General features: G+C 46.6%; 2 protein-coding genes across 3 annotated transcripts in view; both read right to left on the reverse strand.

Annotated features, from left to right (window-relative positions):
- Mapre3 (microtubule associated protein RP/EB family member 3) overlaps nucleotides 1-242 on the reverse strand; it is a 43,972-nt gene extending 43,730 nt beyond the window's left edge. For both annotated transcript variants that reach the window (XM_032909039.1, XM_032909038.1), the window contains exon 1: nucleotides 72-242. The gene's annotated coding sequence lies outside the window, so the exon portion shown is untranslated. The remainder of the gene's footprint in view (nucleotides 1-71) is intronic.
- An 11,340-nt stretch (nucleotides 243-11,582) lies between these two features.
- Nucleotides 11,583-13,968, reverse strand: LOC116906002 (60S ribosomal protein L37-like). Its single transcript, XM_032909040.1, has one exon. It carries the CDS (start codon nucleotides 11,898-11,900, stop codon nucleotides 11,610-11,612), a length of 291 nt encoding a protein of 96 aa, XP_032764931.1. The 5' UTR covers nucleotides 11,901-13,968; the 3' UTR covers nucleotides 11,583-11,609.
- Between the last annotated feature and the right edge of the window lie 1,309 nt (nucleotides 13,969-15,277).

Below are 15,277 nucleotides of genomic sequence, written 5' to 3' on the forward strand. Positions count from 1 at the left end.
CCTCCCCCAGCCCGGCCCGGGCCTCCCGCTGACTCAGCCCCACGGCGACCGTGGCCTCAGCCTGGACTCACAGTGCGCGAGGCGGCTCCGGCTGAGGCGGCAGGGGAGGGGATGGGAGGCGGGGGCGCTGCGGCAGAGGCTGCGGCTCCGGCCGGCGGCTCCGGGGCGGAGGGTCCTAGCAGAGGCCGCCGCGGTCTCCGGCTTCAACGCACCGAGACTGCGGGGGACGAGAGCACTGCGCAGGCGCGATGCGGCCACGGCTGTCAGGCCGAGCGGGGCGGGGCCAGGGCACCCGCCGTCTCCACAGCAACCAGGCGGCGAGAGGAGGACAACCGCTACCTCTACACCTCGTCCTAGCAACGGCGGCGCGAGGTGCGGGAGCCGAGAACAATCCCTCTAGATCGCCATAGCAACGAGAAGAAACTGACTGGTAAACGTACCGCGGTATGGAGGGAACGCTCTTACCTTGTCACCATGGCAACTGGGAACAGCCCCTTCCTTTTTCCTTAGCAACAGGGTAACAATTCCTCCACCCTGAGTAGTCCAAGAAGGAACAAACCTTTACTTCTAATTCCATAGTAGTAGAGGAATGAAGGGGTCTTTCTTCTCTTTCGCTGGCATCGGAGGATTGATGCAGGGTTTGATGATCTTTCTTGCTTTATGACTTTCAGTTGCAGTCTGTTCCTCTAAATCTTCATGTAGTTTTCTCAACCTCTCAGTAAAACACCCATTAGTCTCCTACGAGGAAGCCTGCGCCTTTACCTCTTAAGTCGAGCTAAGAGAATGGCATTTATACACGTGTTCGAGGGTTTTGCTTGTGTGTCGTTAAGATAGGTTCTCCCAGCCTAGTGAATTTATATAGACTCACACCTGTAATTCCAGAACTTGAGAGATGGAAGCAGGGGGATTGCCGAAAGTTCAAGGGCATCCTGGGCTACGGAGTGGAGTACTCTCTCAACACCAAAACAAAAGCAAAAGACAGGGGCGCTTTTCTGTAGTCTGGTGACCTTGAGCTCATCGTCTTTGGTCAGATATCCCCTTGAGTATTTACCAACTGGAGTCCCTCTCCAGTGCAGTTGCCAGTAGCTCTTGTCCCTTCCTCTGGCCCACTAGCTGGTGTAGATTCTATTAGTCACAACTAGGTCCTTCTTTGACGTGCCCATTCATGTTACCAAATTCCTTGTTTCAACTCTGCTTTGGTGGGTCTTCTCAGGTTGGGTACCTCCTCTTCCTCTCAATGCCTGCAGTCCTTGGCCCACTGGTCTCTCTGGGATTTTGTATGCCTAACACCATTGAGAGCTCATTGGCTTGGTTCTCTTTGTGCAGGCGTCTGTTTGTCCCTCGCTAAGCCCAGGCTCTCATGTCTTGTGATCACCTTGGAACCAGTCTTGTTCCTTTGTTACACACGTGTTACACACATGTTACAGTAGCAAAGGACGTTTACATTTGCACTTCTGTCTCTGCACTCAGACCTTGTGTGCTGGTGGGCAGGAATTCTGCCTTAATTCATCAGCCTCCCTGGCATCTAGGACAGAATGTGACACATACGGGAGTCCCACTAAATGTTTATGTGATTGACTCAAGGGAAGACTAAGGTCTTCATTCTTCCTTACTTTCTTGGACTTAGCCGCTTTAGTCTCTGAGACCAGACCTTCCTCGTTGTCTATGAACCTATTTGTCGTTAGCTGTTCTTTTAGCTGGCCCACACCTGTAGTTTTAATTTTTTCAAACCTTATTTTTAACGATGGTTCTTAAACGCTTTAACCTCCCTTATAACCGACCACCCACCAGAGGTAGTGGAAAAGAAAGGATACAGGGGAAGTAGACCTGTTTAGAAAGAGTCTTTGGAGCAACTCCCATCTGTGTTGTCTGGAAATCAACAGTTAATAGGTTAGCAGGCAGTGGCAGCTTGATGCAGTCACAAACATTTCATGGCTACATCAGCAGTCCTGTTTGGTAGAGTCAAGTTAGCAACAGTGGTGACATGACTTAGCAGAGACAGTCAGACCTCAGCTTCGGCTTGAGTCAGCAGGAGGGACCAACAGGAACATCAGAAGTTCTTGGCTGTGCCTCTCTCAGGGAGGTGAAGATCAGGGAAGATGTGAGACCCACCAACATTGTACGGGAAGCCTGCCTCAGCCTCCTCATGCCATCGAGTCCTATTTATACCTATTAGTCCTATTTGGAGAAACATCACGTGTCCTCCACCTGCCTTGCCTCAGCACGTGCATCCAATCAGCCCGAGTCCGACGAGACCTGACAAATGCAGCTCAGCTATACAATGTACAGCAAACTAATACATGTGTGTTGTTAGCAAAGAATCCTTCATCACGTGTCCTTTCACGTGATGCTTGCTTTAGCAGAATGTCCTCTCTCCTGTGTCTGCTTCAGTGGAAAATTCCTTCACAAATCTGCCTTAGTCTTTCACCTGTGTCCTTTTTAGGAAAACACTTCTTCACCTGTTCACCCCAGCAAAACACCATCCAACACAACGGACTCTCCAGAGAACCCTCAAGTTTCCACTTCACACAGCCTCGCCCTTTTGATTTTAATGGTAAGGCTCTCATCATCAACTAACCAAGACTCTGGCATTTTCTAGCTCCTGAAACCTTGCAGCCCTCCCTTCCACACTGAAGTGTATGTTCATACTGGCTGACGACATCCTGCATCCCCTCCTTGACTCTGTCTACTCTTTTTAATGAGCAAACATCAGCTTATTCTGATTGCACCCCTTTGATGAACAACGCTGGATTCTGCTAGACACATTGACATGCCAGAGGTGGTATTTTTTTTCCTTGAGTGACTTAAAATTCAGCCTTTCTCCTCCAAGTCTTCCTGTCTGGTTCCTATGAATTCCATTCCAGAACTATCCAAGGCCTACTGATGTCAAAGCACCTGAACTGGGTCCATTTTCTCAGGCAAAAGAGACAAATTAGAGAGTAAGGAAAAACAAACAAAGAAAACCCCCAAAACAAAAACGAACAAACAAACAAACCCGGCATGCAGTGTGAACCAGTTCCCTCCTCTCCCATCTAAAGCAACCGTCAAGGAAAAAAGTTCTATTTGACAAATGATACCCAAGAAAAAGTGTTAGAAAGGCAGATACCTGTTTATGTTTGCTCCCTGGTCACAGAGCCAGGAAACGTGAACGGTTCCTGACTGCACCTTCAAGGTGTCTGGACGCTGTGAAAACGGGTGGGGTTTCAGACCCGGTTTCCTTCCCTTTCCCTTTGTGAAGTTCTAGCTCAGCTCTGTGCGTGCAGGTATAGACCTGGGTGGTATAGACAAACCCTGAGTAATCCTGAGATGAAGGACTATAATTCTTGATTCATCATCTCTCATCACACCCGAGGTGAGAAGGTCACCCTAGAAAACAGTCTACCTCCCCCTCTCCCAGATTCTCATGTGTTAGCATCTTAAGGGTGTTTTTGTTTTATCTGTTTCTACATAATGAATCACCGTAAGTTCTATGGTATAAACAATCATTATGTTATCTTAATTTCTGTCCTAGGAGTTTAGGGTGAGCTCATTTGGATGGTTCTGGTGTCACTGGAGTCAAATGATGGCTGGGGCTTACATATCAGGGGCTTTCTGGACAACCTCCTGTCTTCATCTGTTGGCTTCAGGACAACTGGGCTATTCACACGGTAGGAGAAGGTTTTAGGGGTAGATGCTCCAATGCAGAGAAAAGCAAAATCCTTTTTATAACCCAGTTTCAAAATTCTATACTTGAGCCATATCTTGTTGGAAACACACACACACACACACACACACAGATACACACACAGAGATACACACATAGAGATACACAGACACACATAACACACAGATACACAGAGACACATACACAGAGATACACACACAGAGATACACACAGAGAGATACACAGACACAGACACACAGACACACAGACACAGACACAGACACACACACACACTGGCAAGACGTGGGGCATAGTTCCTATATCTCAATAGGAGAAAGGTCAAAGTCATATAACAGAAGATGTATGGGACTTTTTTATATGTGTGTGTTCATGTGAATCTATGCATATGTGTGCATGTGTGTGGAAGCCTGAGGTCAGTGTCAGTTGTCTTTCTTGTTTCTTTCCCTCTTTCTTCCTTTTTCCTTTTCTCTTTCTTTCTTATTTATTTGAGACAGGGTCTTACTATGTAGTTTTGACTAGCCTGGGATTCACTATGTGGATCAGTCTGACTTCAAATGTATAGAGATCTGCCTGCCTATGCTCCCCATGTTAGGATTGAAGATTTGAACCACCACATTCAGCCTCTACCTTTTTTTTTTTTTTGGAGGCAGGATCTCTTACTAACCCCACTGGAGCTCTCTGATTGGCTAAACTAATTTTCCAATGAACTTCAGGGATCCACCTGTCTCCACTACCCCTAGCACTGGAATTACAGACTCATTCCCCCCTGCCCAGCTTTTACTTGGGTACTGGAGATCAAACCCAATCCCCATGTTGTGTCACAGGTCGTTTATCACCAAAGCGTGTCCCTGGTGCGATAAATATACGTGGGTGGGAACTGTTGCTGAGGCCAATAATTTGGGAGATATAATTTGCCATACTTTGACATCTGTTCTCAAAATACACTCATCTCCTCCCCTATGTCTCATTCCGTCAGCCCGGTGATAGATCTCATCATCCAAATCAGGTACCTGTGTGTATGTAGAACCTCTGGTCCTGTATCCTGGGTGCAATTCCTGGGTACTGGTCCACCCGTTAGTTGGAAGAGCTGTGGAGTCAAGAACCTCGCCCTCTGCCTCTTACACCGTCCACATACAGCAGTATCCCAGACGTGGGGTCACTGATACAGATGCTCTCATTTCAAAAAGGGGGGGAAAAGTGAAGGTGTAGACTGGAATTACTAGTACCTAGTGGCTGAAATCCAGCGATACTGCCACTGCTTGATTTAGAATTCAGCGTTACTCCATTTACTTATATAAATGTAAACATGGATCTCTTCCCAATGGGAAATAATTCTCTCTTTGTGTGTGTGTGTGTGTGTGTGTGTGTGTGTGTGTGTATGTCTGTGTGTCTGTGTGTCTGTGTGTGTGTGTGTCTGTGTGTGTATAGGGGGTGTAGGTATGGTTCATGTTTTTAATATTTCAAAGACAGGGTATTTTGCTGGCCTAGATCATGACCACCTGGCTGGCTGGCTGACCAGTGAGTTTCAGGGATACGCTTGTCTTTGCCTCTTCAGACTGGGTAATACACGTGAACCACGACATCTGTTGTTGTCATTTTTAGACTTATGTTCTGGGTATAGAATTCAGGTCTTTATGCTTACTAGGCAAGTGCTTTACTGACTGAGCTCTCCTGAGCCCAGATAATTTACCTTAATGCTCAATATATGACAGTATTTATCTACCAGTTTATTTTGAAATAAGGTTTTCAGTAGCCCGATCAAACTACGTAGCTGAAGCTGGCCTTGAACTCTTGATCCTCCTGCCTCTGCCTCCCAAGTGCTGGATTTCAGGTGTAGGCTGCACCCAGATGTAGGAGAACCTTCATGTGTTCTCATCACGCTGTACTTACATACATGCTTCCGTGCGCAGTTTGCTGGCATCCACCTCTAGCTATTGTGCTGTATGCCACTGTAAACACCGACATCTCTCTGAGGCCTTGGGGCATATCCTTGGAAGTGGGATTGTTGGAATGCGGGGTAGTTCTGTTTTTATTTGTTGTCTTCTGTTTTTTGATAGTTGTTGGAATGTCTGTGAACTGCACTCTCATTGTGACTGGTCTCTGCCTTCAACTCTGAGACTATTTCATATGCTTTTGGCCACTTGTATATCTTTGTGTGGGGTGGGGGAGGGACTGTCTCTTAGAATCCCCTTTCCCATTTTTTGAGTGGTGAATTTTTTCCTGTTGTTCAGTAGTAGGGGTGTTTTTGGTAACTGACCTCTTATAGGATGTATAAATCGCAAAGAATTCCCCTTATTCTGGGTTTTCTTTTCACTCTGTTTATATTGTTGATAGTGTTTTTTGTTTTTTTGTTGCAATAGTTAGCTAATTAGCTTTGAGCTCCTGGCTAGTTGCACTCCCAGTCACTCACCAGAGCCCTCTGGATTCTGGAATGAAAGACACACACACACACACACACACACACACACACACACACACACACACACACGAACCTCAATTAAACTTAATTACTAGCTCAAAGGCTGGGCAGTTCTGATCCTCCGCCCAGCTAGCATACGTTTGCCTCCAGTGCTCCTGGCTCAACACCTTCCAAATCTATGTTTTATCTTTGCTGCCCTATTACCTTCTGGGCAGCCCCTCTCTAGGGCCGCTTTCTCTTCCCACCTTCATTTTGGATGAATTTTCTTCTTCAGCATTAAATCTGATCCATCTCCCTCTGAGATGGGGCGATCTTCCCCTCCTTCTTTCTCCCAGTTCCTAGCCCTCCAAAATCCAAAGGTCCCACCTCAGTCTACCTGCCCAGCCATCGTTCATTGGCCCTTTATTGATAGATCAAAAATCAATTATGGACAAGGACTCTCAGCATCGGGACACGCAGATTCCTGAATTTGGGGGCAGGATTAATTCAAAGCATTGGACCCAATCCCCAAGAGTTTTTGATGCACAAGTTTTAAGAATCACGTTCATGAAATGAAGTTTGTTCACAGTCTCTCTTGTTGCCTGTTAGTTTGATGCCCTGCCATGGCACCTTTGACATTTTTCATTCTACCTTGTCCCATAAATGTAACCTTGAACACTGGATGCTCCCCAGGGTTTCTAGACCACCATTCTGCCTGTTCTCCTCTCTACACTGCTCCCTGACTGTCCCCATCTTTTCCTGTGAGTTCTGTATCTATGTGCTACACCCGAGTCACTTCTCCCACCTCCCAGACCGTCAAGACAGTTCAGCATCAAAAGCTCAGTGAGCTTAAGCAAAGTATATGCTCCCTTCCACCCACCAATACCCATTCCATAGTCCCAATGCTGTTAATGGTGTCAACAGCCTGCTGTGAGCCTACCCACCCCTCTCCCCAACTCCCGGGATGCCTTTCTACTAAAAGCAGTTCTCCTTCTGAAATGTCAGTCACATGTTTGTGGCCGTCTGGTCTCTCACCATGACCATCTCTGACCCAGGACATTGGGTCTTCTCACACCTGCTTGCCTTGTTAGACTCCATCTCTGATCCACCCTCCGCATCGCTGCCTTAGGGCTCTTTCTACAGGTTGAAGCCTGACACACAACACTGGGCTTAGTTCCTTATGGCTTCCCTCACAACCTGGCTTATGGGAAAGTTATATAATTACAGAGGACGAAAGAGCTATAGATGGTCCAGGCTTTTGTTTTGTTCAGAGAGTAAGAACAACAATATCTTTTGTTTATTTGTTTATTCATTTCCATGACAACAACAACAACAACAACAACAACAACAACAACAACAGGTACAGAAACCTGGAACTCACTCTGCAGACCAGGCTGACCCTGAACTCAGAGCTCTGCCTGCCTCTGCTTCCCGAGTGCTGGGATTAAAGGCGTGTGCCACCACCGCTAGTGATATCTTTTACACTGAAATGACTGGAGGTATGAAGTAGATATAAAACCAAGTGATTTTGAAAATAAGACTTGTCTTAGTGTTTCCAGGGCTGTAAAGAAAAACCATGACCAAGGCAACTCTTATAAAGGACAGCATTTAGTTGGGGGCTGGCTTATAGGTTCTGAGGTTCAGTCTATTATCATTACAGCAGGAAGCACGGCAGTGTCCAGGCAGGCGGGGCCCTGGAGGAGCTGAGATTTCTGTATCTTGTTCCAGAGGCAGACAGGAGAGCATTGTCTTCCAGGCAGCTAAGAGGAAGGTCTCTCAAAGTCCACCCCCACAGTGCCCACTTCCTCCAGCAAGGCCACACCTCCTAATATTGCCACGCCCTGGGACAAGCATATTCAAACCACCACAAGACTAAAGAAAAGCTGGCGTTCCAGCTAAAATGCTCTTCATATGATACCGCCCACACCTTCAGAGGTACTTCAATGATGAAGTTTGGGGGCCACTTGCTCAAAGATAAGAGTTTAGGTTCTTTCATAAGGTAGACACAAGATTTACCATTTTTATTTACCTACTGCTCTTTTTCTGTCCCCCCCATGGCAATGCTCCTCCACATTTAGGAAAGCAAGTACTTGGAATTGTACAAGCAGACAGCTGTTTCATGGCTATGGGGTGGTCCTGTCTCAGGTAAACATCCATCCATTGACCAAGACCAGTTTCCGTGTTTCCTCCTCTGTGGCTCTGTCACGGGCATCTTCTAAGTGTGGGAATGTTTGCATTCATACAGAGGCACAGAAGTGTTAATAACTCACCTAAGATTATGTGGCCAGTGGACATCAGCAGTAGGTTCTGGCTGGGTGGTGGTGGTGGTGCGTGCTAACTTTAGTCCCAGCACTAGGAGGGCAGAGGCAGGCAGATCTCTGTGAGTTGGAGGCCAGCCAGGGCTATAGAGAGGAGAAATAACAATAAACAAACAAGAATGCGAACAAGTTGCTTCTGAACTTATGGCCAGCGCCCAAGTCCACACTTCCCCCTAGTCCTGTGCTTGCCCTGCTTTCTGACCACCACCGTTTGTCAACGTGTCCCCAACTCACTTCTAGATGCAGGGGCTGTCCTTGGCTCACTTTTGAACCTCCTAATGCAGGTTAGGAGATGATGTGCAAGCTCTTATTAAGTGGATAGTGGAAGAGTCAGCAAGCCAGACAGACAGGAATTGCAACATGAATATATGACATCTTTATTAAACGCGAATTTCTGATTTTTCTTTTCTTTTTAGTACAGTGTGCCACAAACACTATTTGTGACATAGTTATTTTTATGTGAAGTTCAAATTTAAGTGGCTGTCCTGTTTTATTTATTTGGAGACAAGCATGAGAGTCAACTTTCTTTTTTTTTTTTTTTTCTTTTTTTTTTTTTTCGGAGCTGGGGACCGAACCTAGGGCCTTGCGCTTGCTAGGCAAGCGCTCTACCATTGAGCTAAATCCCCAACCCCCGAGAGTCAACTTTCTTAAGTGAGTTCCAGGTACGATAAAAATGGCTGTGATCCCTGGCTACATCGCTTTAAACCCTTCTGGGGGTCCAGGACCAAGCATGAAGCTGGCTGTTTTTGCTTGAGCACCTCTTGTGGCCTGTGTGTGTGGCTTAAGCCAATACAGTCACTGATGAGCTTGCAGTGCCATCTGGAGGTCCTTCTGGGTAGTGCTGTGACTGGAGTCCAGCCCACCCAACCTGGAAGAAGGGTCTGGCTAGGGCGGAAATGGATGGGCCAAGGGAAGACACACTTTTCTGGAAACTGCTGCTTTGGCTAAGGATGAAGAACACTAAGTGCTTCCCTCTCCCTGAATCCCCTGCTTCCCCAGGTGATCTTTACATTTTCCAAGGCATGAAGTAAGACTTTCCGCCCCTGTCTTTTCTCTCTTTCTGTGTGATAATCTCATTTGACATATACATTTTTAGATTACATTGAAATAAAATGTGTGTGTGTGTGTGTGTGTGTGTGTGTGTGTGCATGCGTGCGCTTTTGGTGTCATATGTATGGGTCTGATACTTAATCAAAGCTCTTAAAGATGTACATCTATACTTTTTTTTTCATAAAAATTTGTATCTTTAGCTCTTAGATTTACATTTTTGGCCCATTTTGGCTGAGTTTTGCATACTGTGAGACAAAATCCCAATTCCAATTTCTTTTGCAGGTAGCTGTCTACATGTTTAGGCACTGATTTCTTAAGAAAACTGCTTTTTTCTCCACGGAATCACCTTGAAATTGCTACTGGAGTTGCCAGGGTCAGAGTCCAGGCCTTTGCAGCTCTAACAAGCAAGGCTAGGTTTTCATCCTCTACAGGCAGATGACAGTGACAGACAGACAGATTTATCCGATGTGTCCATATTGGAAGAACCAGTAAGGAGGGTCAGCGGTATCCCCAAGTCCATCTTCCGAATACTGACATGAGGCTTAAATAGCGAGCAAGAGGTATGCTTAACTGGGCATCTCGGGCCATGAAGTGGTCCTGCCCCTCACTGACCCAATGCTGACTGCTGCCGTTGGCTCTCGGTCTGTCCTGCGTCATTGTCAGCATAGTTAATGGGTAATCTCCTTCCAGAAGACAAGTTCCCCTCTGGCTGATGTCAAGGTCTCAGGCCTTTCTTTCCCCCAGCATGAGTCTGGTCGGTGGAAATGTCAGCTCCTTAGAGGCCACTGTCCCAGTCTGCTAGCTGCAGAGGACGGGCTGTGTCCTTATCTTCACGCCTGCCGCATGTGTGGTTTGGATAAGGTCTGAGTGTGTTTCTCGAAGGCTGTTGTGTTGGTTGGAGGGGTTGATGTGGAGGGATATTTAAGAGGGAAGGCCTAGTGAGAGAGAGGTAATTAGGTCGCTGGGGACTCCGTCTTTATGACTGGATTCATGATGGTTCCACCAGCTCCTTTAAGATATTTCTTATTTTACTCTTCTGAGTCCTTTGTTGCTCCAAATGAACATTAACACCAGCTCTCCATCTCTACGGCTAGGATTCTGCTGGGGATCACACAGAATTTATGGGTCATTTGAGGGACAATGACCGCCTTAGTGCTATGAAGGCATCTGATTCATGACCATGGAATTATCTTTTATTTATTTAGATCTTTTAAACATTCCCAACAGTCCCATGGGTTCCCATGGGTTTCAGACCACAGCAGCTGTACTTGTGTGGCTAAATTTATGGTTAAACACTTTATATTTTTTCATTTTAAAAACGTTTACTTTACGTGTATGTCTGTGTGTGCAGCTGTTTGTATGTGCATACATGTAGGCAACCAGAAGAGGGTGTCAGAGTCCCTCAAACTGCAGTCACATGTAGTTTCAAGCTGCCAGGTGGGGGCTGGGAACTGAATCTGGATCCTCTCGGAGAGAAGCGAGCGCCACTGAGCCATCTCTCCAGCCCTCACGCTCTTCTTTTTGATGCTTCTCTAACTGGAATTGCTTTCTTGATTTCACTCGTGAACTGCACAGGTCTCACTCTACACCAGCAGGAAAGAACCTTGCATACCGCCCTTCACACGGCTATGTGCTTTTACCTTGTATGTAAGTTCCTGTGTGTGTGTGTGTGCACATAGCTGACAAAGTTGGCCTCTCCATCTTAGGCCATCTTGCACATAATAGACAAGAAGATGTGTTCCTTATATCTTAAACACTTAATGTTCACAAGCAGAGTCAGGACAAAGCGTATGCATTGTATGACTCTATGAATTAGTGTGCAAAACCAGACAAGGCTCTTTGCCAGGGAAGTAGCTATCCATGGCGGGTGGGGGACACTGATATGACAGGAGAGTCATGAAGCAGATTTCCCAGGTGCTGTTTCCAGCTGCACGTTCGTTTCATGCAGATTTATTAAGTTGTGTACTTAGATCTCGGAAGTTGTTTGTACACCTGACACCCACACATTTGAGAAAAAGATGTCAAGGAAACAGGTGAGACCGTACCACCTCATCGAATGCCTAACCCATCAGTTAAACAGTGTGTCAGCCATTCATGGGCTCTTTTCGAGTTTTCTTTTTCTTGTTCTTTTTTTTTTTTTTTGAAACCAGAACATTTATTTTATGACCGATTGAAATCCTCAAGATGAACTGGATGCTGCAACAGCTGCCCTCCTGGGTTTAGGTGCTGTTCCTTCACGGAATCCATGTCTGAATCTTCGGTAGACAATCTTTAGGTGCCTCATCCGACCAGTCCCAGTAGTGTTTCGCCTCTTAGCCTTGGCACTCCAGTTATACTTCCTCTTGCGCTTGGCAGGGTAGCCACATTTGCCACAGGTCGACTTCTGAAGGGCAGGCCTTGGAGCCACGCGGCGGCACAGTGTGTGCGTCTTATTGCGACGCTTTCCAAAGGATGACGTTCCTTTTGTCATCTTGCTTCTACCAGCGAGGCCAAAGAGTCGAATTTTCTTTTAGCCACAATGCCTACTTCCTTTTGCAAGCACCTTTCCTTGAGTTTTAAAAGGGTCCTTTCCTCTACCCACCACAAGATATTTCCTAGAGGGGCTTAGTTTACACCCATGTCTAACAGAAAGTCTATACATTTGATAATCAAAGAATTGAGATGTGACAGGGATTACACTGCCACCTGCTGTGTTACCTCGGTCTGCATTTCGAGCCTCAGTCTGATGTACACACATGGCCCTCTGTTTCCTGTAGCATCGCAGTGGTCAAGCAGGACCTGGTACAACATGGTGCCTGATCTTGGTGGCAGAGGGTTGACAGGTGAAGCCATGGGGAAGAACATGGAAGACTCCTTGGGGTCCTGCCTCTGAGTGATCCTGATAGCTGTGGTCAATCCCTGTTTGTGATGCTTTTCATCCAGAATGTCTTGCCACACAGAATTGCATAAACTTAGCTCTGCCGTCCTCCTTTTTAAAATTCCCTTATACAATATTCTAAAGCAATGACCTCCTTCCGTCATTAAGCTCCACACAGATTTATCAAGCTGTGTGCTTAGATCTCTCTTCGTCTCATTGATGTTGACATTTTGGGTTGAAGAATCCCTAGTTGCGGTGGCTGCCCCGAGTGCATCCCGAGAAGATGGCTTGGCAGCATCCTGGAGCGCTATCCACTAGATTCCAGTAGTGCTAGTTTGCTGCGTTGTGACAGCCAAAAGAATGTCCAAATATTTCCTACTCTTGACTCCAAGAGGACAAAACTGCCCCTGGCTGAGAGCCACTCGGCTCCACGAGCAATTTCAGACCTCCAGTCTAGAAGGGAGTCCCACTTGGCTCGCATCAAGTTAAACCATTAGAATCTCCAATGACCACGACGACAGATGAACGAGCGGTGTCTGAGGAACAGAGTGGAAGGCAGCATTCTTTTATGGCCCCTGGGACCAATTCCCAGGAGCTTCACAACCACAGTGCAGACAGAGGGAGAAATTACAAAGCATCCTGTGGAAAGACACTACTTGGGCCACATCGTGGATGTTTACTCCTGGAGACCTGGGTGTTGAACATCAGCAGCCCCCACGTGGCAACTCCTCCTAAGATGTCTACAGTGGGCCTGAAGTTCCTCTTCTGGGCCTCCAGGAATTCTGATGATCACCAGCACCGCCATGGGAGCAGACCTGTAAGGCGTTGGTTGTTACTTAAGTGTTTCGACATGGGGCTCAAGACACTCAAACCCCGGTCCTTTCCCAGTAGTCTCAGTTTTCTTAGGCATGAAGAGGTCAAGCCTTTCCCAAAAGTCTGTTAGTGATGTCAACACCTCAGGTGCCTTGAAATGTGGCATGGTGGGGCTGAGGCGGGGGCGGGGGGACTTCAGGGTTCTCAATCTTGCCTAATTCAGGCCAGTTTACAATGAAGATTTCCAGCAACACAGAGGCACTGGGTAGATGACGTCACCAAAGCTCGAAGAGCAGTGGGCAAAGTTTTCAGTTGGGTGACCTTGGCTTTACAGGGAGTTACCCCCAGAGGGCCTTGGAGAGCTTGCATTCCTATAACCATGTTGTGGGTCCATTGAGAAACGACATACAGAAATCCCATCTCAAAAGAACGGGTTTTCCTCTTAATAAAAAAAGAAAAGTGGAAAATTTGCATATCAAGGACATTTCCAATGCATTCGTGTGATTCATCAGAAAACGGTGCTCATCCGGGAATCAGACATCACTGTAAGGCAAGACATGGAGAGGAGCAAGGCGGTTCTAAAGCAAACTTCCACAGGGGGGTAAGCGCAATGTGTTGCTTGTTAGCAATGCTTTGTGAAAGCTGCCTAGTAAAATCCTGTCTCAGAATAAAATAAAATAATAAAATAAAATGACTAGGATGCTAGAGTCTACCCTTCCCAGTATCATGGTTTCGTCTTCATACCTAGGGTTCCTATGAGCCCCTTTCACAGGTCCTAATGTCACTTGTGCCCGCATGTGGGTCAACCTGTAATTCCAAGAAGTCAAGGCTGATGACTGCACAGCTGCTTATTCTCTGTCTGATCCTAATTTTCAAGTCCAAAACTGTGGCTCTTTTCCCACAGCACGTATATTAAGGTATCCAGGTTCTTTTCAAGTAAGAACCTGTACACTGCCTCGGGCCATGCAGACAGTCCATCGCACAGGGCAGTGCCTTTCTCCTTTTTGAGGCAGGGTCTTACTCTGTAGCCCTGCATGCCTTTGCCTCCTGAGTACCGGGACTAAAGGTTGTGTCTTTCTCTCCCCTCTCCCCCCGGTACTTCATGTATTTAGTATAGATTGGTCAAAATCTACTGTGCTCTCCAGATTTTCTCCCTTATCTAGAATTTCCTCATTAGGGTTATATCTCCGAGGGTTAAGAAATCACCACAAGGTATCCCACAGCATTAAAATTAACAATACACTCACTCTGAGACAGGGTCTATGTATATGTGACCCAGACTGACCTCACACTCAGGATACCCCTGCCTCAGCCTTCCAAATACTGTGACTAGAGCTTGTACTTCACTCATTTTAGTGGAGTTTAATCAGGTGAGTTTAATCTCCTAACATTCAAGGGTTTTTGAGGTCTAGTTGACATACTTGATGGTGGGGTTCTAGAAAGCAAGTGAGCAAGCAAAGGCCCTTCAAAGACCAGTACTTAGGAGCCAGAGGCATGCAAATCTCTGAGTTCAAGGCCAGCCTGGTCTACAGAGCCAAGCGTAGGCAGTAAAGGAAGCCATTAAAAACAGAAATCTGATGAAGATGTAATTGAACAAGGAGGCCATGTTCCAGCTGCAGCCAGCAGCAGACCTTGGCAGCTTCGGCCCCGTGGTTCTGGCTCTAGAGTAAAGAGATCACTATCTGTGATTAAGGAAAGTTGCTGAAGCCAACTCTATAGCAAGGGTGTCCCTGCATGGAGGCCCAAAGAGGCCATTACATGAAGCTGTGAAGGTGAACCCCGGATTGCCTTGGAGACCCCAAGATGTTAGAGATGCCAGGGCTGTGGGATACCTGCTGAGGAAAGCAGCTAACAGGGAGTGGAACCAACCTAAGAGAAAGAGGGGCGTTGCAGTCAACAAGCTGAAAGGATTTGGAGATCTGAAAAGTATTTTGACACCAGACATGGAGATTCAGAGTTTGCCCAGCTGGTTTCCAGTCTTGCTTTGGTCCAGTCTTTCCTCACTCTGCTCCCTTCCTATGTTTTGAATGGTAATGTATATCTTGGAATAATATGTTGGGGAACTCTGTGATCTACGTCTTCGATTTTGATTTTATAGGCAGATTACAGAGACTTTGTGAATCTCAGAAAAGACTTTGAACTTTTGTCTATTGTTGAGACTGCGATAGACTATGTGG

The sequence above is a fragment of the Rattus rattus genome, chromosome 7 (genome assembly GCF_011064425.1).
Source record: "Rattus rattus isolate New Zealand chromosome 7, Rrattus_CSIRO_v1, whole genome shotgun sequence".
Taxonomy (NCBI): Eukaryota; Metazoa; Chordata; class Mammalia; order Rodentia; family Muridae; genus Rattus; species Rattus rattus.